The sequence below is a fragment of the Pipra filicauda genome, unplaced genomic scaffold (genome assembly GCF_003945595.2).
Source record: "Pipra filicauda isolate LSUMZ 115617 unplaced genomic scaffold, ASM394559v2 scaffold2_size9829703_pilon, whole genome shotgun sequence".
Classification (NCBI taxonomy): domain Eukaryota; kingdom Metazoa; phylum Chordata; class Aves; order Passeriformes; family Pipridae; genus Pipra; species Pipra filicauda.
The window spans coordinates 7,033,389-7,058,517 of record NW_024104421.1 but is presented as its reverse complement, the minus strand read 5'-3'; the positions used below and the strand labels follow the sequence as shown (position 1 = coordinate 7,058,517).

At 40.8% G+C, this 25,129-nt stretch overlaps 1 protein-coding gene across 1 annotated transcript in view; it reads left to right on the top strand.

Moving 5' to 3' along the window:
• AGK (acylglycerol kinase) overlaps positions 1–25,129 on the top strand; it is a 47,796-nt gene that overhangs the window by 3,465 nt on the left and 19,202 nt on the right. The window contains exons 2-12 of the mRNA XM_027743854.2: positions 5,797–5,836; positions 9,679–9,758; positions 11,007–11,082; positions 12,432–12,524; positions 13,477–13,509; positions 15,485–15,579; positions 17,574–17,643; positions 18,414–18,493; positions 20,556–20,613; positions 22,845–22,989; positions 24,078–24,175. Of these exons, the coding sequence (XP_027599655.1) occupies positions 5,797–5,836; positions 9,679–9,758; positions 11,007–11,082; positions 12,432–12,524; positions 13,477–13,509; positions 15,485–15,579; positions 17,574–17,643; positions 18,414–18,493; positions 20,556–20,613; positions 22,845–22,989; positions 24,078–24,175 (868 nt within the window). The remainder of the gene's footprint in view (positions 1–5,796; positions 5,837–9,678; positions 9,759–11,006; positions 11,083–12,431; positions 12,525–13,476; positions 13,510–15,484; positions 15,580–17,573; positions 17,644–18,413; positions 18,494–20,555; positions 20,614–22,844; positions 22,990–24,077; positions 24,176–25,129) is intronic.

Genomic DNA, 25,129 nt, shown 5'->3' with positions numbered 1-25,129 from the left:
GGAGCTCTCTGAGATGTTGCTCATTTGTTTGCAGCTGAAGATAATTTTTGTTTCCCATCCTGCATCCCTCTTTCCGTCCTTGTGGATTTTCTAAAATATTTCTCTTGCAAGGAGCAGATAATTTTCTTTTTTGACTTCTCAAGGTTCATTCCTCTTTTGGATGCAGTGGTTATGATGCCTGCATTAAGTGGAGCTATTGTAAATAACAATCTATCCTGCAAATAAATGGCAACTCTTCTGTAGTCAATCTCTACATGCTCACAGGGACAGAAGAGCTCTGGAGTATTTCCTTAAGATTTTGGAGGGTGCTACATGGACAAATCTGGACAAAAGGAATGTTACCTTTTCCAGACTTGTTCCCAGTGCCACTTCCCTGCCTGGAAGTGGACCTGGGTGTCCCCCTCCTGCACCCTGAAGACTGTGCTGGGGGTCTGATGTGGATGCCGTTGTGCTCCCTAGGGCCTAAAGGAAAGAGGGGCACTGGAGTGTGATGGATCATCGCTGAGTTAGTCTAAAGGCTGTGGATGACAATAACTGTAAAGGTCGAGGAGCTGCTTAGTCTGGCCTTGTGTGGTACTTTGTTCATGCAGGGTTTAGTTTCTGGATCAGAGTATTGGCCTTCCGACTTTGGGGCCTTTGTTCAAATACTGACTGATTTAAAAGTAATGAGTTTTTGGGTGAATAGGAAGAGCAAAGAGGAAACCTTGTGCTGATTCCTCCTCCCCTGTTTGTAATTCAGCCCTTCTGAGTGTGTGATATAACAGAAGATACCTGTTTAGCAGAGGCATCGATCAGGAGGTGGCAAAGGTTTTTCATGTGTAAAATGATAGGTATTATGTCTGGTTGAACTGATGTTAACTAAAACCCTGTTGCCATTTTTACAAAACCTCAGTGAGTCTTAAAACTCCTTTTGTTCTCATAAAAGGATATTTTTTAAAAATCCATTGTCTTGCATTTAGGATAGTAAATACTCTTATAGTGTTGGAGAATTAAGACGATAACTCAGTGTTGCTACATGTGAGGTTGTCTTTAATGTCTCTGGATTGCATAAATTTACATATTACGCTCATGCTATAGCATATCATGCTGCAGGTACAAGGGACACTGAATTTAGTATCCTAGATCAAAGCTTAGAGGGTATTCAGATTGTCAGGTGTGTGCTCATACACAGTAACATACTTCTCTTTAATGTATACACATGAGATTGATTACAAACAAAGATACCGTATGATTGTTTTAAAATGTCCACCAAGTTTGGAAGCCCCTCTCACCTTTATGTCCTGGGTCACCTTTCCTGAGTTGAGCTGCTGCTGTTCTTTGTACGTCCAGGTGGTGCAGTGAGTCACCAGCTGTGCCAAGTCAGCAGAAATTTAATCTCTGGCATGATGGACATCAGTTTAACTGATTGTCAGATTTGACCAGACTGTTACAGTGATGTCCCTGCGTGAGTGATCATCACTTGGTCAGGATGGGGACCCTCGGTGTTGTACTGAGGCAGTGGACTCATCAGACTCTTGGTTTTACTCTGTATATGTTAAAGTATTGACTTTCTCCTTAGAAAATGCTGGCAAAGCACCTCAGCCTTTGACTGCCTGCCAGTAATCTTCAGTGTTATTGTTATCTACAATTTGAATGTTAGTCTCTGCGTGTTTGCCAACTGATAACTCACTTTGTCACCTTTCTGCATATACTTCCTGAGTGGCTGACTTTATTTCATCAGAACTTAGTCAAAAAAAAAGAGTATAAGTTCTGAGTCTTGGGTAAAGCTGATGAAAACTGAGATTGTCTTTCATGCTCTTCCAAAGCCAAGATGGAAGTAAATGCTAATATCCAGCAGAGAGGATGCTGTGCTCTTGCCGTATTAGAAGCAGCCAAAAAAGCTCTCTTCTAAGATAAAATCTCTCTTAGGAGTTCTGTTATAACTCCTGAGGAGTAATCCTATATGCACAGCTTTGGTCAAATTTCTCCTCACAAAACTCTTGTGTTTTAATACAGACACTGAACTGGAGAGTTTTTAGGCTTCTTCTTTCTGGGTATACTTAAGAGTCTTAGATTTAATACCGATAACCCTTTTGGAAATGGGATCTCACACCTGAGCTTCTTTATGCATTTGTAGTGTGGTCACTTCTAAGGGAGTTGCTTTGGTTGGCTCTCAGACAAAGGCTTACCCTTGCTGCAGCTGTGGGCCTCAAACAGCCTTGGTTTGACTTTGTTGTTCTGCTTATTGCCTGCATTGCTGCCCTGGCTGACCCTTCATCATGGGAACTGTCCTTTCCGTCCTGGCCTCTGCTGGAGGAGCATCCGTATTACATTGTGTGGATCCGTGTGCTTACATGTAAGAGTGCTAATTCCCTACTCTAGCTGAGAACACTCGGGACAGGAGCAGTGACCACCAATCCTGCACTGGGGGGGTGTTGCCAACGAGTCAGAACAGCCCAAGGTTCAAGGGGGTCGTACCGATGTTGTGCTCTCCCAGCGCTGGTGTGTGGGGAGCTCTGGACAGCTGCTCTTGTGTTCTCTCTGCCTTGGTTCCTTGCTTTGGTGTAAGCCCTCTCTGCGCTCCAAAGAGTCTGTGCTGCAGTGGCTGCTGGCCTTGAGGGTTGACTGGGAATGTTCTGTTCGTGGGTTCAGCTTAGGACATCCTCTCTCTTCCATACCCCACTGCCTCTGTTTGTTCCTCTCCGTCTCCCAATTTTTTACTGCTTAAGCAAGTTGGCCCAGCTGTAAGCTGTGTGGTGCTTAATTCTCACAGCAGGAAGACAGCTCTGAGTTGGCCAGCAGATGCAACACTGCTTGTCTCTTTCGCTTTAAGCTCGAATTGTGTAGATAAGCCCTTAGGGGAAATGTAAAGTAAAAATTGATTTTCGGTTTGCTGTGGATATGGTGCAAGTCAGAAGAAATCTCTGCATGTTCTTTAAGGCAGTGCAGCAATTTCCCTCAGCCTCCACCTGCTCGTGTTCGAGGGTTGTTGAAAAGGCTTTGTTACTGCCTAATAGTGGATGATAAAGTACAAAAACATCAACAAAATCTTGTGTGTGTTGTTAAAGTCTCTTTTTCTCTAGGAGCTGGTGTGCAGACATATTTTGAGAATTAATACATACTGAGCCACAAGACTAAGAAATTACCTTTTTGCTGTTTTAAACATTTTTCTAGCAATATTTATTAATTGGTATGACTTACAGAGGGCTTCCAGACCACTTTTGGTACTGTGTGTGAGCGACATGAGGTGAGTAGAGGAAAGAGCTGTGATGGAGGAGGAGAACTGCTGTTCTTAGAGATGCACTCCTGTGAGGGCACTTGTGCTTTTCAAACTTGAGTTTGAAGTCAATTAAGTGTTGACATCACATTTTAAGGAAATAAAATATTTCCTGTTACCTGGCATCCTTAAGCCAAACTTGGGGCATCCTTAAGACTCAGATGACTCTGAAATACATGTCCCTTTGGGTCAGTGGGAATCCTATGACTATGGCTGGGACGGTATGGGATTCTGGGTGCTGCGCTGCTGGAGAGGTGAGACAAATCACATATAAATTGCTGAATGGTGAACGGTTCTTCTGGTCTCTAAATTTTTCTTTTGACACAAAAATATTAAGTGTCAGAATAGACTTTTTCTGTAAGTGCTTCACTGCAGGAGAAAATGAACATAAATGTTGACGTCTAAATTGTCAAGCTTAATTTTTATGGTTGAGACTCCATTGAGCTGAATTGGGCTTGCATTCTTGACAGTTGTTTTGAGGGTCTTTGCAGGTTGGGAAACAGAGCAAAATATCTTTTGCTTACATTTGGAAAGTATTGCTGGGCTCCATTTTAGAGGCAGCTAACACTGCAGCATAAGGTTGTGGGCACCAGGAGAACATGCAGGCTGATGGTGTGACACAGCTTGACTTCTGGACAAAACAGCATCACTGTGAAGTAAACAGATAACGTAGGTTTGACCAGCATTTGTGAATAAGGTCAGGGCAGCAGTTCTCAAAGACATCAACTGTGCTGCCATCATTTGATAGCACGGTTTGCTTGATATCCCATAATATTTCAACTTTATGTATAGAAATTGCAGTTGCTTTGTGTTTGCTCCGGTCACACATAGTCACCCAGGGGGGTAAAAAGTCCCTGTGTGAGGGCTCATGCTCTCAGCGGTGCAGTGTGGGCTTAGCCCGTCATGCTGTCTTGACTGAGCTGGAATTAGCTGTGACAACGTTGCTTAGCTTGGAACACAAACCTTTTCAGAGGCAGTTACTTTAACTGGCGTGCTTTCATCATATTACTGCAATCAAACCCAAGTCTGTCGCTTCCCTAAGTAATATTGCCGGTGCTTAATACAAATTATTTACTCCTTTAGTTTTAAGGAGCAAATATGACAGCATGCCTCTGAGGAAATTTTTTCTTAGACATTTCAGTTTCTTGTTATCCCGATGAGGTATTACTCACATATTTTCTTTTTCCATGCTTGACTCTTCCTTTGTCCTTTCGTTATTACCAGGAATAATAATGTGGCTTTTTTACTGTAGAGTTATTTTCTCGGAACCCAGTTTGATATCTCACCTGAAGTCACCCTACTTCTCATTTTATGGCATTGCAGCATCTCTTTTAAGCCAAAAAGAGCAGCTTATATAGCTCCAGTGAGAGATAAATACTGTAAACTCATGGAATTGAATAGATGGCACTCGTGTTTGGGCCTTGCCCTCTCTTCTGCCATTTCCATCGCAGGGTTTGGCCTGATGAGCCACTCTTTGGAGCACAAGTGTGCTGATTTCTTAGTCACTTGTTTTTTTCTGGTTGGCCTTTAATCCTTTCAGTGTAGTGTTCATTTTGGTATGCTGACTGTAATTGGGTTTTTTTGTACTTGATATTTTGAGACAGTAATATACAGTCTTGCCAGGTATTGGCAAGGACAAGCTGAAAGGAATGTTTTGGTTTTAGCAAGGAGGGGCAGCGTCTGGTATCTAGAGGACAGGTGAGACTCTGGACACTGCAGAACATTACTCCCCATTTTGTCTGCAAGGGGAAATAGGGCATTTTTTGGTCTGGGAAAGAGCAGACTTCTGTTCCTCACTCAGTAGCTCTGTCTCCTGTGTGCTTGCCAACTATACCCTGCTTGTCACCTTGCTAATGCTGTCACCAATGACAAGCACAAGGATTAGTCAGGAATTTATGTCTGAAACAAATGTCCGTGCCATATCTGATATTTTCTCCTTTGTTTTTAAACTTCACTTATGTGAGTTGAGTGTTTTTCACCTCTGTGAGTTACTGCTTTAGGCCATGCTCAGACCTAGGTGGGTGGTAGGTGCTGCATGAACACGTGTTCAGCTCACAAACTGATGGAGAGGGGAGTTTACAATTATAACGCATAAAGATTGAAGTCCGTGGAAGTTACACTTAAATCTACTTTAAATCCCTTCTATACTGCCAGGATGGTAAGTACCTTCAGTGTAAATAACAGGCAGCATGAACACTGGAAAAACCCTCACCTTAGCTCTGGAGTACAGTTATGTAGCAATTTAAAAATAAATTACAGTTATACAGTGTGTCAGAGCTTATGTAATCTCAGCACACTTGGCATCCTGGTCTTTGTTTCCCGCTTTTCTTTATTTTACAAAGAATGTTCGTGTGTTCAGGCAGAAAAAGATTATGTTTGTGTGCTTAAATGGGTGCATTTCAACCTTAAATTTTTTTTTGTTTGTTTCAGTGTTGTCAAACTGTGTGTAAAGGGGGTATGTACCTACATTTTAAAAATGAGCAAATTGTTTTAAACTTACACAACATAATGCCTGCTCTCTCTTCTGTCTCACCTGATAGCGATAACCTGCTACGAAGAGCTGCATGCCAAGAAGCCCAGGTAATACCGTTTAAAGTCATAAAATTAGATTAAAATCTCCCTCTTATCTTGGTTGTGCAGGGCTCCTGAGATTTTCCCAGCGGGCCCTTTCTGCGTGACAAGCCTTGTAATGGTGCCATCTGTGTTCCTTTGCTGAAGTGCCAAAGGGTGTCGGAGGCCCCGCCTGCAGCCGGGGCACTGCACCTTCCGTGCCCTCGCTGCTGCTGCGGGGGACGGCACAGCCTTATCGCCGGGGTGATCTTCGTTACTGCTGTAGCTGCCGGACCCACAGTACTGCAGCTGTAATTGCTCTGTGCCTGTGAAGTTCTGGTAGGAAGAGGATTTGTCGGTAAAACTGAAATCGCAGACCCACCGCCAGGGGTGCAGTCTGGGCAGGAGCATCGCAAACTGCTTCGTGTCAGTGCTCAGCTGGAGAGACCCTGGCTCTTGTCTGTTCAGTCCCGAGGGACTGTGATGAGGGACTGACCCAGCTCTTTTGAGACCCGTGTACTGGGAACTTAATGGAGTCAACCTGTTTGCTGATCACTGATAAGAAAACAAGTGTTGAGGGGGAGATAGTTATCTCTGAGGGTACTGGCTATTGCATTTCCTAGTTTGTGGCCTGTCTGGGCCAACAGCAATCAAAACATTCTCATACTGTAGTATTCCTATAAAGAAATGTCCTTAGTAAACAGTCTTTCAGAGGTGTAAGTGCTGCTGCCCATGAATGACATCACTTCTGTAGGATTTTAAGTCTTTCCACCTCCCACAAGTAAAGTCTACTTTAAACCTGCTTCTCCATGACAGATCTTTGTGATTTTGAAGGGTGTAACACTGTTTCCATCATTGCTACATACTGGGGCCTTAGAGGAATAGGGAAAATTATTTTTCTCAGTAGAGAACTTTTCTTCAGATTACCCTGCTTCTGTGGTGCACCTGAATAATTGCAATTTTTAGCCTGCCTGCTGTTAAGAGGAAGATTTTCACAGCAACTCGTCTTGTGCAGTGGATCTTCATGCCAGTATAGATGTAAGGGAGCTCAAGTCTCAGGAAAGAACAAGAAAAATCTTTCCCTGAAAATAGTGCTTTCATAAACCATACTTACAGCCTCAGAGTCAAATGCGTTTACAACTCAGAGTATCAGTTGTTCTTGATTTTTATGTTTTCAATATTCATTTTTACTGCATAGTAACAAAGTGATAGAAGTTTTTTATATCACCAAAAATGGCTGTTAATAGGTCATTATTTGAAGCATGCTGGCCAAATTAAAACAATTTTTTAAAAGGCACTGATGAAATGGTGTGTGCTGTCCAAAAGGTGTAACTGCTAAGGAAAGACTGGTACAAGAAGATAGTTAAGTTGTGTGGAAATTCTGAATTTCCTGTTTCTTAATTCCAGTAATTAAGCGACAGGTTCTGTTCCATTATGGCTTATTCTTATAAATGAAAATACAAAAGCACTGTCAATAGAGCTTCCTACAATTTCAAAGGTTAAAGCCTGGGAAAATATCCTGCAGAAGACTCCTGCATTCGAATGGAATGAACCAGAAAGCCTAGTAATCAATTCTTGCTGTAATTTCCATTCTTACTGATGTGTCAGTGCCAAATAGTTCTTGAAAACACACAGCAATACAGCAGTAAGGCATTAAGTGTCTGATATGTTCTTCAGAGTAACAACAGTCTGAAATTGTTTGAAAAACGCTACTTGCATTTATAGTGCTGTATAGATATTGGGAAAAAAATAGCGGCAGACTCACCCAAGAAAAGGTTTAGTCTGAATGAAGTGGTGTGTAGAGGTTCCTACTATTTTGGATTTTTTGAGATTTTAAGCCTGTTACAATATCAAATCGATGAGGCAGCTGCCATTCTGCCAGAGTATCCACTACAGCAGCACTTCATGCAGAAGTTCCACCATGTGTGTCTGAATTTAAATGTAATTTTAAGATGACAGCCTTGGTGTGGCAAATGATTATAGAAAGATTCTATAATAAAGAACTCATTTATCATATTTTAACATTTTACACCTCCTTCTCTAGAATAAAACAGTGTCAGCTGACTTGGACTTTGCAAATCAGTCCCGCTGATTAACCTTGTTGCTGAACTCAGTCCATGTGTTAAAGGTGCCATCTATCTGGCAAACAGTTCACTCAAGGATAGTTTTCTGTAAAAGAATCTAGTTTCTTTGTTAGTATTCATAAAGCACTATAAAGGCCTTGTATAAAGGGTTTTTTATAGTTGCAGAATAGCGATTGTCATCTTAGAAATGCAGAAATACAATACCTGGAAATGTGCATTTGACAAGAAAGTGAAAAAGGCATTGGCTTACCTAAATTATACCTTCACATATATATTTAATAACCATTTTTATTGTCTGACTTTAAATTGTCTTATGTTCTGCTCTGAAAGACTCCTAGAATGTTGCATTATTATTTTTGTATTTCCTGTCTTACAAATCAGCATCTGCTTTAGAAATACCCCTGTACATAAAATAAACGTCTAAGTATATTACATAGAGAAATAATTATTTCTTTAGTGATAAATTCTTTATGAGTCTTGTAAGGTTGTTTGGAGCCTTGTTAGATTGTTTAGAGCATGTAAATACATGACATTGTGTCGCCCAGACAAACAATTAGTTCTTTCTAACAGCTGTAACATGCTAGAGGTCCCCTATTCCCCAATTCCCGCCCAACAATTGCAATATAATAAGTTGGTCTGTTTTCCAGCTGATCTTTGAGTAAAGCTTAAGAGCTATCGATTTGTTTTCATTTCTTTGAAGGTTTCTTCACTCTCAGCAACTTCTCTCATCCTTTTCCTTTCTTGAAGAAGAAATTTGAATGTTTTAAGCAGCATAGCAGCTGCACCCTTCTTTTAATTGAGGTTTCCTGAGCAAAATTGGCGAGTGGAATTAATTATAAATTTGAACCAGCTAATGACCACTAAAATGTACTGTTCTTTGTGTACAATATCACCTTCTTCAAATAAAAAATTCCTGCTAGGGGGATTAACTTTCAAGATAAAGGGGAAAAGAAGCCAGGGACAGTTGACTGGGCCATGCTCAGCTCAGTGGTCTTTTGTTCCTGCTTTATTTCTGTGGCTTCTGGATAGTATTGCTGAATACATTGTCATGCTTATACTCAAAACCAGTTTGATTTAGTGTGTTAGTGAGGATGCCTTTAAGTGACCTTAAAGAGGTTTACAGAGTCGGATGTATGCATGGAAGCTTTGCCTTTTCTTGCCCCTCCTGTGCTGAAAAGCTATGGAAATAGGTACAAGAGGCTGTATATGGAATGACTCTTGGAGAATTTAAAATAGAGGCACCTCTTCAGAATAGGATTAAAAATTGAAGAGGAGTTAAGTGATTTTTATAGAGAGACATTAGGGAAAAAAATGTGAGAAACAGTGAACTTGCTCTGGTAATTCTTTCATATCTCCAAAAACCGAAGCATAGAAAATACTAAAATGAGTAGAAGAGATTGAGGAATTGAAGTTCAGAAGTGAGAAAGGATGCAGAAAGAAGGTGGCAGGCAGGTGTATGAGAATTACATAAGGAAAGAAAATCAAGTAACCTTGGAGTCAAGGATAGCTCCCTGGATCTCTGCCCATGGCAGAAAACCAGAGGTTGACAAAAACGAAATGGTGGTGGAATTGTAAAAATGAGCTAAAGAGTACTTATGACAGTGATGTGAGCTGTTGCTAAGGGTGCAGTCTTTGAATAGGAGACCTGTACAATGGCTGAAGATGGAAGTCATTTGAATGTCATGAGGCTTGAAAGCCCATTGACATTTGTAGAGGAGCATTATTTTGAACTGTTTTAGCAGTGTGCTTAAAAGATAAACTGAGTTCTGCTCTTTGTCTCTTACTTAGGCTTTTGGCAACGAGCTGATCCCTCCCACTATGCCATTGAAGAAAGCAACAGTGTTCCTCAACCCAGCAGCTTGCAAAGGGTAAAATTCCCCCTTCCCAACACTCTCATTTGAGGCACTCTTTCTTCATTTTTGCTCTGCCATCCACTACAAAAGCCAGCCAGATTTTTGAGCTCATTTTTGCCTCCCTCTGATACCAAGCTGGCGCTATATAACTATGCCAAACTTTATTTCACCAAATATATTGGAATGAGAAATAGAATTAGTGGCTTGAGGTGAAAGAATGATTTCTAAACATATGTATATTTTGAATTTTTTTCTTTTATCCTGTGTTTTGGCCTTTGTCATTCCTTCGTATGTGGCATTCCTCCGTATTCCCTCCACACTTTTGCATGTGATATGTTTCTGCCTCAAAAGCTGTAGAAACAAGAGATGACCTTGATTGCTTCAAGACTTGACATTAGCCAGCAGTGATCTTACTTCTGTGGGAACCTGTCCTTGAAAGGGATGTGCCCACAAACTGAGAGGCTAAATATGGGCTCAGAGCAAGACTCCTGGAAGAGGTCTGCTATTTTTACCTGCTCATTAGCAGAAAACCTGTAATCTTGGATATGATGTGTGTCTGTTTCTGCTGATCAGCTCAGCTTTTTATCAGTTGCATTTTGGGAAGGGGCAGGGAGTTGTTAGTACCAATATAAAGGCAATAATATATCTGATGTGGAAGTGCTTATGTGCTTTTGTTCAAAACACACATGACTGGAAAATGCCAAGTATTAATAAAGCCTCATGCTTCTACTTGTAAGCAATTTATAGTTAGTGACATAATTATTTTATTACGCAATTAGAGGCAGAAAATGTATCAGTCCTATAACAAAAGGTCAGATAAAGTTTTGGTTCTAAACTTACTTAATAATATGTCTTAGTAAATAGTTGGGGTTTTCTGATGTTTCTGAAAACCTACATGGGCCTTCTTTGTGGTCGTGAAGCCTGGTGCTCTTTAAGTTATTAATTTTCTAATAAATTTCTCTTTTGGAGATCTTATTTTGTTTTGATGGATTTTTTAAATTATTTTTGGAGAAAGCTAGATAACGTCTTCTGCATTTATTAAAACTGCAACAAAAAAACCTGACATCTGAGATATGAGACTAGAAATGTAATACATTTGAACCACACGAAATCTCATCTTTCCTGACTGGCAGGTTGAGTGACTGATTGTGTAGATTGTATGCTTGGTTTTAAGTAGATTTCTTCTTGCTATTCATTTATTTCTTTCCTTTTTTAATTTCTTTTTAGCTACCAGACTAATAGTTTTTACTCCGTTATTTCCAGCAAAGCCAGGAACCTTTTTGAAAAGAATGCGGCACCAATTTTGCACTTATCTGGCTTGGATGTAACTGTGGTTAAGGTAAGAACTGATAGGTTCTGCTAATATAGAGACATTGTCTGCTCTGCTTTCTCCTCTTGAAGGATTGAAATTAAAATCTGTATGCATTTGAAATACTCAGTTGTCCTGTAGACATCTCATGGGAAGAAATAAATACTGAGATATTAAGCTGGTACTTAATCTTTTTCTTTTTTAATTCACAACTAATTTACAAACAGTATACTGAGATTTTAATTTTCAGCTAAAGCACTTCATATGCTTGTTTGTCTGTCTAAAGCAGCCCTTCTGTAATTCATATTTGAGAGAAAACTCTCCAAACACTTGAGTGCTGGCTAGTGGTGCGTGCCCAGTGCTGTTGAAATTGTCATTTCTGCCTGAACTTGCAGAATTCAGAAGTGAGGAACTTTGACGTGCAGTGGAACTGTTCAGATTAATTAAAAATAACCTTTTATTTTTCAGTGGAAATATCTCAGTGTCTCTCCAAATAATTCAACATTCCCATTGCACAAGCAGAACACTGAGATCTAAATGCTGTGAATTAACAGACAGGTTTTCTTTGGAAAGAGAAGAACAAATAAATATAAAGGAATTCTGATCTTTTTGCAGGTTTTTGAGGTTGCGATATGAGGATTGCTTAATGGTCAGTGAGTTCTAGCAGTGAAGTACTCTAATATGCATCTTTCTGTCTTGGAATCCTTTTCACAAGGTTTAGTCTTAAAATGCTGTTTTTATTAATGCCTTTCTCTTACCATTGAAAATACATAGTCCTACCCTAAGAGGAAAAAATTATTTTGCAAGACTTAAAACTGATGCTTGGTAGCAACTGATGAGTTGGCAAAACAGGGCTGGGCCAGCAGGTGAGGCTGAGATGTCTTCATAAAAGACAGTAATTTTTCAGAAAACAGTTTTCATAGTTTAGAAAGTCAGTGTACTCTTCACTATTAAACCCACAGTCAGCAGCTTGCTGTCGGGCCTTTCATGTAGCTGATGCTGTTTCAAGAGATGCACTTGAGCACTTTGGCTGCTAAAGGTGTTGGGAGTTTTTCTGCAAGAGCATGGTTGGCTTCGGTTTCACTGTAAATTTACCTGGAAATAAGATTATTGCTGTGATATGGTAGATGTCTTGAGTAAGATATACTCTGATATTTCATTTAACCTTTGTGTGTGTGTGTCTGTGTGTTTACTGCACATATTCTATTAGGCAGCAGCCTGATTTTGAAGAAATCTCCATGAGTGTAAGTAATATACAGTACTGTGTGCCTGTATGAAAATAACTATTAAGCAGATGGATAGATGATTCTTTTTTCTCTAAGAGAGATGTACTAGAAACAGCTGTCTGAGTTCTCACGTTTGGATTTCTGCTTCTTCAGACTGATTATGAGGGACAAGCAAAAAAGCTGCTGGAATTAATGGAAAACACGGATCTGATCATTATTGCAGGAGGAGATGGCACAGTACAAGAGGTACTGCAGGAGCCTGGTTTGCTGAGAATCGTAGTTGGGCTGCGAGTGAGAAGGTTGAGTCTGTGCAGTGTAGCAGCACCATAACAACTATTACTAGAGATTTGTCAAATTTAATGTCTGTGTTTTCAGTCAACGTTTTAATCTTCTGGAAACAGGGACACTCTGCTAGCTGGTGTTAATCTAAAGGTGATGATGGGAGTGGGGCAAAAAGAGTGCGTGATGTGTCTTCCAGAGTTTTATTCAAGAACGAGCAAACTGTCTGGAGAGACACGATTCTAACTTTTTCTTTCTGTGTGATTTAGTTGTAATGGTTTAATTTTCCAAGTTCACTCCTATCTGTATGCTCCCCAAGAGGAATGCATATTTGGCTAAGTGGGAATCAGATAATTTAAAAGTTATGTGGGAATGATAACAAAGCATGGTACGCATTTAATAAATGCCTCTTGTCAAGATGATTAATGACAGGAGCAAACTACCAGCAGAACTGGGGGATACTCTGTTTTTCAAGTAAGACTGTATTTTGTTCGAGCATTTCCTGGAATGCTAACTACTGGTTTCATAAGACAATGGCTAAATGAAATGCAGTGACCTTAAGAGAAAGTGGTCAGAGTACATCTGCAAGTTCCTCCTGGCCTTTGAGTTGATTACTGTTAATTGCAGTGGCCAGTGCTATTTTTGCATTATGCAGAGCATTATTCAGTGTTAAAACATTTACACTGGCCTTGGTTATAGTGCCAGCATATGCTCAGGCACGCTCATAACCCTGCTGTTTCCACCATGTTTGCACACTGAACATGCCTCCTTTCCTGTGTAAACAGCCATAACACCTTCCATGAAAGAGTAGCTGCTCCTTAAATCTTTCCAAAGAGTAAACGTGGTTAAGAATTTCATAGCTTTCTACTGTAACCGAAAAATAAAATCCTTGGAGCTGAGTATTTCCCATGTTTTTCAGGTCATAACTGGACTTCTCCGCAGGGCAGATGAGGTGAGAAAGTGTCATTTTAAAAATTTTGTGCATTTCTTAGAGTGTCTTGTGCATCCACTGTGGTCTCTTGGCCTCAGCTGTCTTCTGCAGATACGTTGCTTCCTAATCTGGAGCCAGCTTGCTGCGTACCAAGTCAGCCCTGCTGGTGCCCTGCAATGCTGCCTGTTGTTCTTTGTTCCCATTCTAAGGGATGCAATGGCTCCCAAACCGTGGCTTTGGGAAGTTTCCAGCATCAGAGCAGGGATTGTGGAGAAGCCAAATGCTCAACTTTCAAAGACCCATGGACCAGCTGTGCATGCCACTTTGTTTGGCACAAGCGTTGGGCGAAAGTACATGTTTTTCCTGTATTTGTACAGGCTTGAAAACTAATTCAGTTTTGGTCACACTCCCTCTGCTTTGAGATTGCTCTGCTGTTTTTTCAAGCAGTGAATATCTACCTATGCAGATGGCTGCACTAAGCAAATTTTAACCTCTCAAGGTGTATCACTCCAAATGGAAATGAGGGAGATTTTTCTTTTTAAAGTGGGAGGACAGTGTTATTGAAGAAAGGAGGGAATCATTGTTCCCAAAACCTTCTGGCAGGAACTGGCAAAAACTCAATTAAATGATCCAGATAAGATTATGATGATACCCTTGGCAGCTAGAATTGTATCTGTTTAGGCATTTGCTTTGTCTGAATGTGACAAGAGGAACTTTGCAACCAAGCCAGCATTTTTAAAGGTGGGCTGCCTGTATCAATTCTGAGAAATCAGTTTTTTAAGTTTAATATTATTATAGTTGGCTCCCGAGACCTCTATAATCTGAAGATCATGGAAGAAAAGTTTCAGAGGCTTTACTGGCTAGTTTCTTTTCTCTATTTTCTGACTTACTACCTCGATGTAGCTTGAGTCGTTTTGCAGCAGTGTAGGAAATTCTGCATCCAGCACAAATACAGGTGGAATACTGCATTGTAGTATTGCCACTGTGTCACTTTGTGTCTTTGGCCAGGGAATTCTTCTTGTCCTTCATATCACTGTGTCCTAGGAGTAGAGATCTGCACTTCAGCCCCCTCTCTCTGTGCTCTGCTTCCCTTTCCACTCGGGTATGTCATATCTCTGTTGCCTGGATAAGAAGAACCTCTGCAAGGTATTCCAGAAACAACGTTACTGGCAGCCAGGGGAGCAGAGCTTGACTGCATGAGCTGCAGACAGCCTCTGATCTGCACACTGTAAAACAGCTCTGAGGAAAATGAGGGAAGGATGTTTGAGGTGCATTAAGACTCGCAGGTGACATGGAGATAGCAAGGGAGAATGGTGGGGCAGTGAGACAGGAATTACTGAGTCGGATTGGCAGTATCCCGGTGCTGCTGGCAGCAGTGCCCAGGAGGGAGATGGTACAACTCTGATATATGGTAGTTTACAATGATTTGCTGACATGCTTCAAGAAGCACAGTTTATTACAAGGCACAGTGTAATAACTTGCTCCTTCAACAAGCCCTTTTGCTGAACTGTGGTATAGAAAAACAACATTGTCAATGACTTTCAAAAATTAGACCTTCTGCTGCTTCATGATTTGGGTGCCAGCGGAATCAATTGATTTCCTTTCCTTAAGTGAGAAAATCTCTTTGCTATGCAAGGTTACTCTGTCAGAGGGACATTTCTGCAATAGTAATGAGATTCAGAGCTTGTGATGCCACTGTCAGTATTAAGAAAGGTGGCAGATTGCTGACAGAATCTGTGCATTAGTTGGGATGTGGCTGCCAACTTGCATGTAACAATGCTGTTAATGATTATAGAGAGCTCCTTTGTACCCAGTTGGCAGTGGTGGATTCACAGATTTGGATGCCATGTTCTGAGTCATTATGTGTTACTGCCTCGTTTAAGGAAGTGCCTGGCTGCTCAGTGCCAAAGGGGTGATACCAGACACAGCTGTGATCTCCACACAGGAACTTCCTTCAGCTGATGCAAATGTTAATTTAATCTCCTCATGTGTCCAGGCTGCCTTCAGTAAGATTCCTATAGGATTCATACCTCTTGGAAAAACCTGCACTCTGAGCCACACGCTGTACCCTGAGAGCACAAACCAAGTCCAGTAAGTATTACATGTTTCTGAAACATATTTTTTGTTTTCAAGGAGTTCTTGGTAGCTTGATACTTTTCTTCTGTGTTACACAGAAGTTGGCAGTCTCTGGGCAGAGCCTGACAGTTCTCTGAACTTGCCTGAGTTAATGACTTCCAAAAACTGACTAAAAATTAAAAGAAGGAAATGTATGTATTATTAGAACATGATATAATTTGCTGTGGCTAATTTCTCTGTGATCATGTGATGCTCAAGTTTTTTTTTAAAAAAAGGATTAAAAGGATCAGCCTCTTAGGAATAGCAGAAAGGGTATGACAAAGATGTAGCAAGAATATGACAAAGTAAAACAAAAATAAGTCCTCTTTCTGTCCCTTCCCCAGTCTAAGAATTCTTTAAACCAGTCTGCATATAACTGGGTTAGCACCTGCAAAGTAAGGATTAGTACAAGAATATGGGAAAGGCTGGATCCTATTACTGAATTTTGCAGAGTGGGACTGGCTTTTCCCTGTGGTGGGACTGATGCTGGCAACAGTACAACAACCTGATTCTTATGTTTAGCATCCTGGATATGATCCAACCTGGTGGTATCTGTTGCCTGCATTTCAGTTTGTTTGCAAGATTGTTTTGTCCACTTCTAAAGTAAAAAGCCTGGTCAGCTTATCTTTCTTTTCCCCACACTTCATTTCTTTTTGATTGTTCCCTTCCTCTTCTCTCATACTAATCATATTTCTTCTTGCTGCTGAAATCTCTTCACTCTTGCTTTCCCACTAACTCATTAACATTTTTCTTTCTGGAACCCTTGCTGGTATCCATCATCCATAAAACCCATGAGTCAACTGGCATAACATCCTTCATTAAAACTACCAGAGTGCTTTGAAGCTCAGCAAGATGGACAAGGCTGTAATCAGCAGCTAAGATTAAAATAATAATTTATGTTTGGGTTCTAAAGAAGCTGTTTGAAATGGATGATCTTCTTGTCCCAAGGTAATGAACTGTGCAGGTGAGACTGCAGCATGTTGGTGAAGTTGAAGGTAATTTGGTCAATAGGCTGCTTAACAGTCCACACCAGTAACACAACCTGACTTAAAAAGTACAGAAGTGATATTTTTAAAAGAAGTATTTGGGCTTTGGTTCCTTCAGCAGTCTTACTTTGGAGTGTAGGAATTGTAAAGGTCTTACAGAAAGATAAGAGTTAGGAGAGGAGAAGGGTTGTGGGAAGAGCAGCTTCCTTATCTGTCTCAGTATTGTAATCCTGATGGAGCCAAGGGCAATTTCTCCCACTGATTCACAGGAGTATTGGGCTGGATCTGAAAACTGCATTTTTTCCTTGTCCAGCTGAGACACTGGAAATGTATGCAATGTGGAATCTGAATTTTACCCAGCTTTGAAAACAAAGAAGGAGTTTTAATCAAGTATATGCTTCAAGGTTTGAACATAAACTATTTAATGCACTTAAACACTTTGATTACAAAATCTTTACAGGTTGAAATGACAAAGTGCCTTAGCTACTGCCCACAACTTAATGGAGACCAAAAGGACAGGAGCACAGCTGATAGGTAGATTTATGTTGATTAAAAACTTCAAAACAAATTAGCATACTAATGCAGTTCAGTCCCAGACACATGAGCTGAGACCAATGATTTGGGTCCTTAGTGTGTTAAGTATCTGAAACAGCAGGTAACACAGTTGGCATATGATCTGCCAGGTTAGCTGAAGAGGGAGGAATCTGTGAAAAGCTTAGGCTGAGAATTTCCTTTTGCTTTTTGCCTATTTTGCTGTTTGTTAGGACTCAGGCTTTGTCATGTGTTGCAGCCACTCATTTTGCTTTCTAATTTCAGTGAAGTGCAGCACTTTTCCCCAGGGTTATTATGTTTGCTGAAAAAAGGCCCCACCCGGACTTGTACTGGAATTTTCTGTACTGGAAAAAAATGTAATTTTAAAGCTTACTCATTTCCTTCCTTCCTGTTTGTTTTCCTTTGCCTTTTTTTCCCCTGTTTGTTTTGCAGACATATTACTAATGCTACACTGGCCATTTTGAAGGGAGAGACAGTTCCACTTGATGTCTTACAGATCAAGGTAAAAGCATCAGCTTTTTTGGAACTCAACATTCCTAAAACTTTCCTATTCTCATGTTTTTGTGTTTATATGGACTGCTTTTCCTCTGCGTAATGCTGTTACAAATTTTGTTTTATGATATCAGCAGTTCTGATGGCAATCATTTCTCCACTGTGACATCAGATAGTCTAACTGGGAGAAAACAGCAGAATGCCTGAACATCAGCTTTTTTTGAGGCTCAGAGAGTATTGATGAATACAAAACTTAGTAACAGGGATGTCTCTGTAGCAATGTTGAGAGACAGCAACAGCTGTCTGAGCTGATTTGGTGCATTCATATGTATTGTGCCGTTAGTAGCTTTCTTTGACAAACTGGAAAATGTAAAACAGGAAAACCTTTGGCTGTGCCCTGCATGGTTTTTGAATATTGTTTTTCTGTTACGTTGTAGAATGGATGTTTCTGCAGTGAGAGTGTAGCATCACTGTGCAGAGCTCCTTGCTCTTGGCTGGCAATATCCACAGAATGAAACGGCCAGTGCAGTCAAACTCAGTCTACTTCTTCAAAATTTCACCTCTTATATTCCTCTCCAGAGCAGACAGGATGTACAGTGCTTAAATTCTGCTAAACTTTATTGCTGTTAGGTGTTTATCGTACCCCTTCTGTTAAATGTCACTTTTGGGATTAATCAGAAATCAGTTTTTATTTAGAAATGCTGTTTTTCCGACTGCAGAAAATAAATTTGGAAACAAGGTAAGAGAAAGTAATTTTGCAATCCTTATTTTTCTTTACAGGGAGAAAAGGAACAGCCTGTATTTGCAGTTTCTAGTTTGAGATGGGGATCTTACAGAGATGCAGGAGTTAAAGCTAGCAAGTAAGAAAATACCATTTTTGAAATTGTGCCTCTTTTAGCATCTGTTGCCAAAAAGATATAACCCCCTCTCTTAAGTAAGTCTTTTTTTGAGTGTAGGCATTTGACAGACAGAGGCACCCACTCTTGTTAGGTCTGACATTACACACATGGGAGTGTAAGATGTATCAGCATTTTTGTAATTTAAAATAAACACTTATCTGGTTGCTCGCCTGTTCTTTTAAGTATTTACTTTCTTCTTGCCTTGTGATATCCGCTTCTGGAACTTTATTCAGATCATAGCAGGGGGAAAATCTCTCCCTTGAGTAAAGTCTAAGTAAAGTAATTGGCCATTGTTTTTCATCACTGCCAATGAAAAGGTGCATGTGGACTCTGTAACTCAATTCCAACAAGGGACATCAGATAGATGTAGAAATGCCCTGAAGTTCCTGCTGGAAATGGCGTGGACTGTGCTGCCTGATGACTGTTCTCTGAATGCTAAACTAATAATTATTGGGCTTTCTCCAAAAGGACATTTAACATGCCATGTCTGTGTATCAAATGACAAGCATTGTCTGGTGAAGGAGCAGCAGTGCCAAAGCAGCTCACTTCCCAAACTCTTGTGGAGGGAACACAGCACATGCCTCGGGGGTGCAGCTGTAAGGAAATACCACGTGCTTTGTGAATGAGCCATCTTTGTCAGGAAGGAAGAGGTAGCTGACCTCTGGAGTCTGTCTGGCAAATATTTGAGAGGTTTGAGAGGGGATGGGGGAGATGCAGTAAACCGTCAGGTCCCTGGGAAACAAGGAACATTCTTAGTAGGCTGTGTAGGTGCTGACTTGGCTTTGCTGCAGTCTCTCCTGCAGCCCCAAGTTCAAGGAAGTGCACTTCCCTTTGCTCTGCACTCTGATTAGGCTTCCTGCCCATGCCCTGTTTTTTGCCTAGTGCCAGCCTTCACATCTTTTCCTGCAGCAGTTCCCTTTTTTAAGAGTCTTTTGGACAGAGTGCTGGAGGCATAACAGCACCTCTTGTACGTGAGGCAAGAATGTTTTCTAATGCAGAGAAAATGCAGAGAAAATGTGCCCAACTTGGAAAGCACTTCAGCCACAAATGAATGGGTGCTCAGAGTCTGCTTGGAACAAGAACCATGTGTGCTTGTCCTGTTTTTATAATTCTCCACTTCATCTGCTTTTGGTCCCCGTGAGGGATGAGTTATTGGGCTAAAATAAACATTTGGTGTATTCCAGTACAACTGATCTTATACTGAAAAGAAGGCACCTATTTAAAGGGAGTTAAGCTGTAAAACAAAGTTCCAGAAATTTATCTGACTATCCCTCTGCTAAGCACTGTCCTGCTGGAGACTTGGTGCTGATTTATGTCATTATTTTACAGACAACTTCATGGCTTGATGGGAGTGGTGGACAGTTGCACACCTTAGTAGTTAGTGATAGACTTAGGTCTGCAGTACTCTTGACCTGATGGTGTTTAATGTGCTTTGCTGACTCTGTTTGCCGGAAGACAGTGATCAAAATGTGCACCAAACCTGCCTAACTGTAGTCACATCTTTGGATTCTGTACAGTTTGTAGATTCTACCAGCTGTGTGGCTGATCGGATTTTTATTTTGTAGAACACTGATGTTGATGTGAGAATCCCCTGGGACAAACGAATGTTTTCTGGCTCTGTTCTTTTGTCTCTGAAGCTTTTGATTTTTGTTTGTTTCCTCCAGCATAACGCTTTATTGCATATTGTGGAGGTGCAAACCACCAGCTGTTGGACCACAGGCCTTTAAATCATCCCCGGTTGTGTCACATAACTAGGTAAAATTCTGCTAGTGAGATGTCCTGCTGCCTGTAGTGAAGATTATACACTGCATTTTGATGATCTGTAAATCAGGAAAGGGATGTCACTGCTAAGCTGCTGGTGATGTGTAGAAACTATCTTACAGTATCAAAAAGCTAAAAGTTATCAGGGAGCACTAACTCAGTGGCAGACAAGTCTGTGTGCTCTGACTGCATGCAAGGTTTCTCCCTTTCCTGATATTGACCCCTGGATATCTTAGAAGGTCTGTTTGTGTTCTCTTTTCAGGTACTGGTACCTTGGGCCTCTGAAAACCAAAGCAGCTCACTTTTTCAGTACATTTAAGGTAAAAATTAATTGTGAGGAAAGTGTATGGGAAATGAAAAGGCTGACTTTGCTTTGTATAATTTATCTGCTAGTTTTTGTGAAGGATTCTGGTAACAATATACAATGGGAGTGAAGCTGGACTTGTTAAAAAACCTATCAATTGATAGACTTACTTCAGAAGAGATGAAGGGGAAGAGAAATGATTTTTTAAAAATTCCCTTTACTGAAGATCCGTTGCTGCAAGATCACCAGGGGGAGCCAGTAACCCCCTGTGAAACTGGTGAGCAGCAGTGGTGGTGAAGATAAGCACCAAAGAGCTCAGTCACCTTTTCTCAACAGCCTTTCTTGTGATAACATTTCACTCTGATTTAATTCACCTGGCAGAAGGGTCTATAATTAGACTGCTCATGCACATTGATAAGGCTTCTTTGTGTGGTAAAATGAATGTGAAGATTAATAGCTTATATCTCACCTTAAACTTTTCTGTTGCTTAAAATCCTGGAAAGATTAAAATTTGATCTGCATGAAAGGTGAGACAGTTTCACACACGTGCTTTTCCTGTTCTCTGAACATATAAGGATCCTAATGAAAGGCTGTGGAAATACCCAGGAGCTGGTACAGTAAATCAGACTGTGCAGTCTAGTCATGCTGTCTGTGATAGTGCCAATGATTCTTTTATAGGAAGCTCCTGTAAAAGGGAGTTTAATGGTAATGTATCTGTGAAAGTTGGGTTGGTTTTTTTTTTTTTTTTTTACTCCCCCATCCCCAGGAAATTGAAGATGATGATTGTGTACTGGCATTCTAGGTGGAAACCTCCTCTTGATTTCTCTCCAGCCCCTTTCTAACTTTTGTTGAGTCCTTAGCCTCATCTATGGGCAGTGATAGTGGATTTTACTGGTGAACTATTCACTGTGCATTAAAAAGATCTGTTTAACCTGCTGAAGGTTGAAGTGGCCACTTTTTCTGATGTTACAATAGAAAAATTCCTACCTGATCTCTCCTAATTGTGGTATTTATTGCTTTGTGTGCTTCTTATGTTATCATTGTGTTAATTTCTATAAGAAGTGGCTCCAGCCTGTTGAGCTTAATCTCTTCCTGGCTTGTCTTTGCTGCTACACACTTCATATTTTCTGGTTTTGCTGTAGCTGTCTATTGAAACAGGATGACCTGTAGCTGAAAAAAGTGTAATGGGAAAGGGCTCACCTCTGGTATTGGTAGGGGCATTGTTGTTAGTGTTATTATCTCTTCTAAAATATGCAGGCTTAAATTATCACAACATTGCTGCTTTTCCCTTTAAGCCTTAATATTTATTGTTTGTGTATTGCCCTAGTGATACAACCTCTGTTTGTTCTCTTTATTGTGTAAGTATGATAGTAGACTCCTTCCTTGCTTTCGGAGGTGTGAAGTGAATTAGCTTAACAACCTGTGCTGTATGATCCAAAACTAATTTTAAAGTTTTGTGCATAGAAAAATAATTGTATTGAGTTCATGTGGGCTCTTGGCTGTTTTGTTTTACTATATACATTTAAAATCCTATTAAGTGATTCCCTCCCTTAGTCCTATGTTTGGAGCATTTCAGAAATTATTTTCAAAACGAGAAAAAATATCATGAAGAATAATGTGTTAGTACTTTTTTCCCCATTTTTTTTCCCCTAACATGCTTTATAAAGTACACCTGACTTGCCTTAAGACCTGTTGCACTGCTGTCTGTAAGCACCTGACTATCAGATCAGATCTGGATTGTTTGAGTTGTTGGAGAACAAAGGCCTGCCAGGTTTCAGTGCCCCTTGGCTGCACACAGAACTGTCTTTGTCTGTTTGCACTGGATCCCGCTGTGCAGTTGCTCTTTGAGGTTCCCTTGTGCCATGCAGAGACCAATTGTACTTTCAGACATTAATGTTGACCTTGCTGGTTTTGGTTGTTCCCTCCAGCCAGAAGCAGCCGTGTCACCCTGCCACACATCAGCAGCAAAGAAAACATCCCTTTGCCCTCTGCTCGTAGAGGGAAAAATGCCTCACTTTGTGCGGGGAAGGAGTAGGTTAGTGGACTTGGGGACTCTTTGAAGCTGCAAAAAATGTCATCTCAGGTATGAATCTGGAGGCTGGAGACCACAAAGTAGGCTGAGGCAGTGGTAGGGCCTGGGTAGATCTCAGGAGTACTTGGGAGCACAGAATAAATAGGCTAGAGGACAAAACAGGTAGGTGCTGAAATGCCTTTATGTTCTGTCTTTCCTTTTCATGTAAACTCAAGGAGTGGCCTCAGAAACATCAAGCTGCTCTCATGTATGTGGGTCCAACTGAGAGACCTCCAGAAGAGCCAGAGGAGAAACCATCGAGACCTCCTTTGTATGTGAGGCTTTACAGACGGCTTCGCTCATACTGGTCACCTCCAAAAGGTGAGATGTGTATTTTGGCACAAACTCACAGGCAGGTTCTACTCCTCTAATAGACTAGGGGTGTGTGTGAATGTCTGCTTTACTTTTGTGCTCTTTTTTAATTACTATTATTTATTAATTTATTTTTATTAATTTTTTTAAACTGTGATTTTGTCAAGATACTTACAGTGGGGAAATGGAACAGAGTAGTCCTACCAGTGCTTGTGGTCCCATAAACAAAGATCCATTTGCAAAGAACCCAGGGCATTCCCTGGACTCACAGTTGCTTGTCATTGCTGTGGAGGTCTCCTTAGGGAATACTTGGCACTTTTGGGTGAACTTCTTGAAATCTTCCAGTGGAATGGCTTCTTAGTGAGCTGGTGAGAGAGGAGCAGCCCTTGTTTTCCAGGGTGGGGAGAGTTGCTGACACAGAGCAATGAATGTTACTTAAAATAGAACAGTAAAATTTGGGCCATGCAGAAGCCCTAAGTTTCTCATAGTACATTAAATTTCTTTCTGTATCATAAACTTTCTTCTCTGTGAGCCTTTCTTGGGTGGGCTGTTGGCTGGGCAGTGCACCTGGCAGAGCACAGAAGGAAGGAGAGTGTGTATGTTGTGCAGTCTGCTGTGATGCAAAGACCTCATTTCTTCTTGGCTGGCAGAGGTGATTCATACAGAAGCATGAATTAAGTGACCTGTGTATGAGAACTGAACCGGGGAGTTTCCTCCTATAGAAAATACATGTTACTACAGCATCCTGAATATCAGATTCCTGGTTTTTTGGTAGTGGCACTTCATGTGTTTTCTAAATGTTCCTGTAACTAGCGCAGGAGATCTGTTAATCCCTGGGCATAAGGACTCACAGGGCTGTCGTGTACTGTGCTTGACAGTCTTTTCTGCTACTGTGTGAATGCTGATGCTATTTTTTTCTTCAGTACTCCCAAGCTCCCTTTTCCTTTTTTAAGATTTTTACATTTTTAAGAAACAAAACTAGTGGCCACAAAGGCTCAGAGTGATTTTTGTGTCTGGCATTGATGTTTCATGGTTCATAATGATCAGTGCAGTTGAATTCCACTTAATGATTGATATCTTCTCCTCTTAATATGCAGAATTTGCCCGGGAGGTAACCCCCGAGGACTGGGAAGAACTGAAGCTCTCCACCATTGAGCTTTCCATTGCAACTCGGAACAGGCAGCTTGATCTAACAGTAAGACCATAATATAACTGGATTCCAAATGCTGGCTGGCCACAGAGTTTTCCTTTCTTGTTAAACTCCCATTCTTGTGTATACATAAATAAAACTTACTGCCTTGTGCAAGGAGAGGCCCATGACTGAATCCAAGAATGGGCAAGTTTCAGAGCCAGTGTAAAAGCATTGGAGATGGATGTAAAACTGGGATGCCGTGGGATCAGGAGGAATCTGTACAAGGTTTTCACTAGCCAAACAAGTTTTAGGATTGCCCATGAGAAAACAAAGCATCAAAATAGGCATTCCGTTCCTTCTTCACCATGTGAGAGTGATTCTGTCTGATCAACTGGTGCTAGGAGGAAGTTGAACCTGAATGTCTGGCTGGAATTTTGCCTTTTTTTCTCTTCTTTTGATTTGCAGAGCAAAGAGTTAAAAAGAACTGGGACTAGGGAAATGACAGGGGCTACACTGATTTGAAGGAAAGGAAATGCAGTTGTTGTGGAAGAGTAGAACCAAGGCAGCAAAGGAACTGTACCTGTCATAACCTTCTCAGCTTGTTCATGCTGTCCATTAATTGTTTTAAAACCTGTCTTTAGCTTATGCCTGTGTTTTGGTGCAATTTTACTGCTGTGGAAGCTATTTGAGTAGATGTCAGTCTTTAGTTTTACTGGAAAACACTAACACAGGTGAGCTTCCCTTCATGTCCTCCTCATGGCTGCAGGAAACCGTAGCCACTACACCCAGATTAACAGGAGGCGTTGAACTTCCTGCAACATATTTCTTGCTCAGAATTTGTCTTTAAGAACATGAAAATCTGAGTTACGCTGATACGTTATTTTGTAGGATCAGAAAAAAAAATAAAGCAGGCAAACGTAGTCTTAAAAATGTTCTCCTGTTTTCTCCTTATAATGTAACACATGAACTTTAGTTTCTCATTCCTCAGTGGCTTATGATTTGCACTGTCAGTGTCTT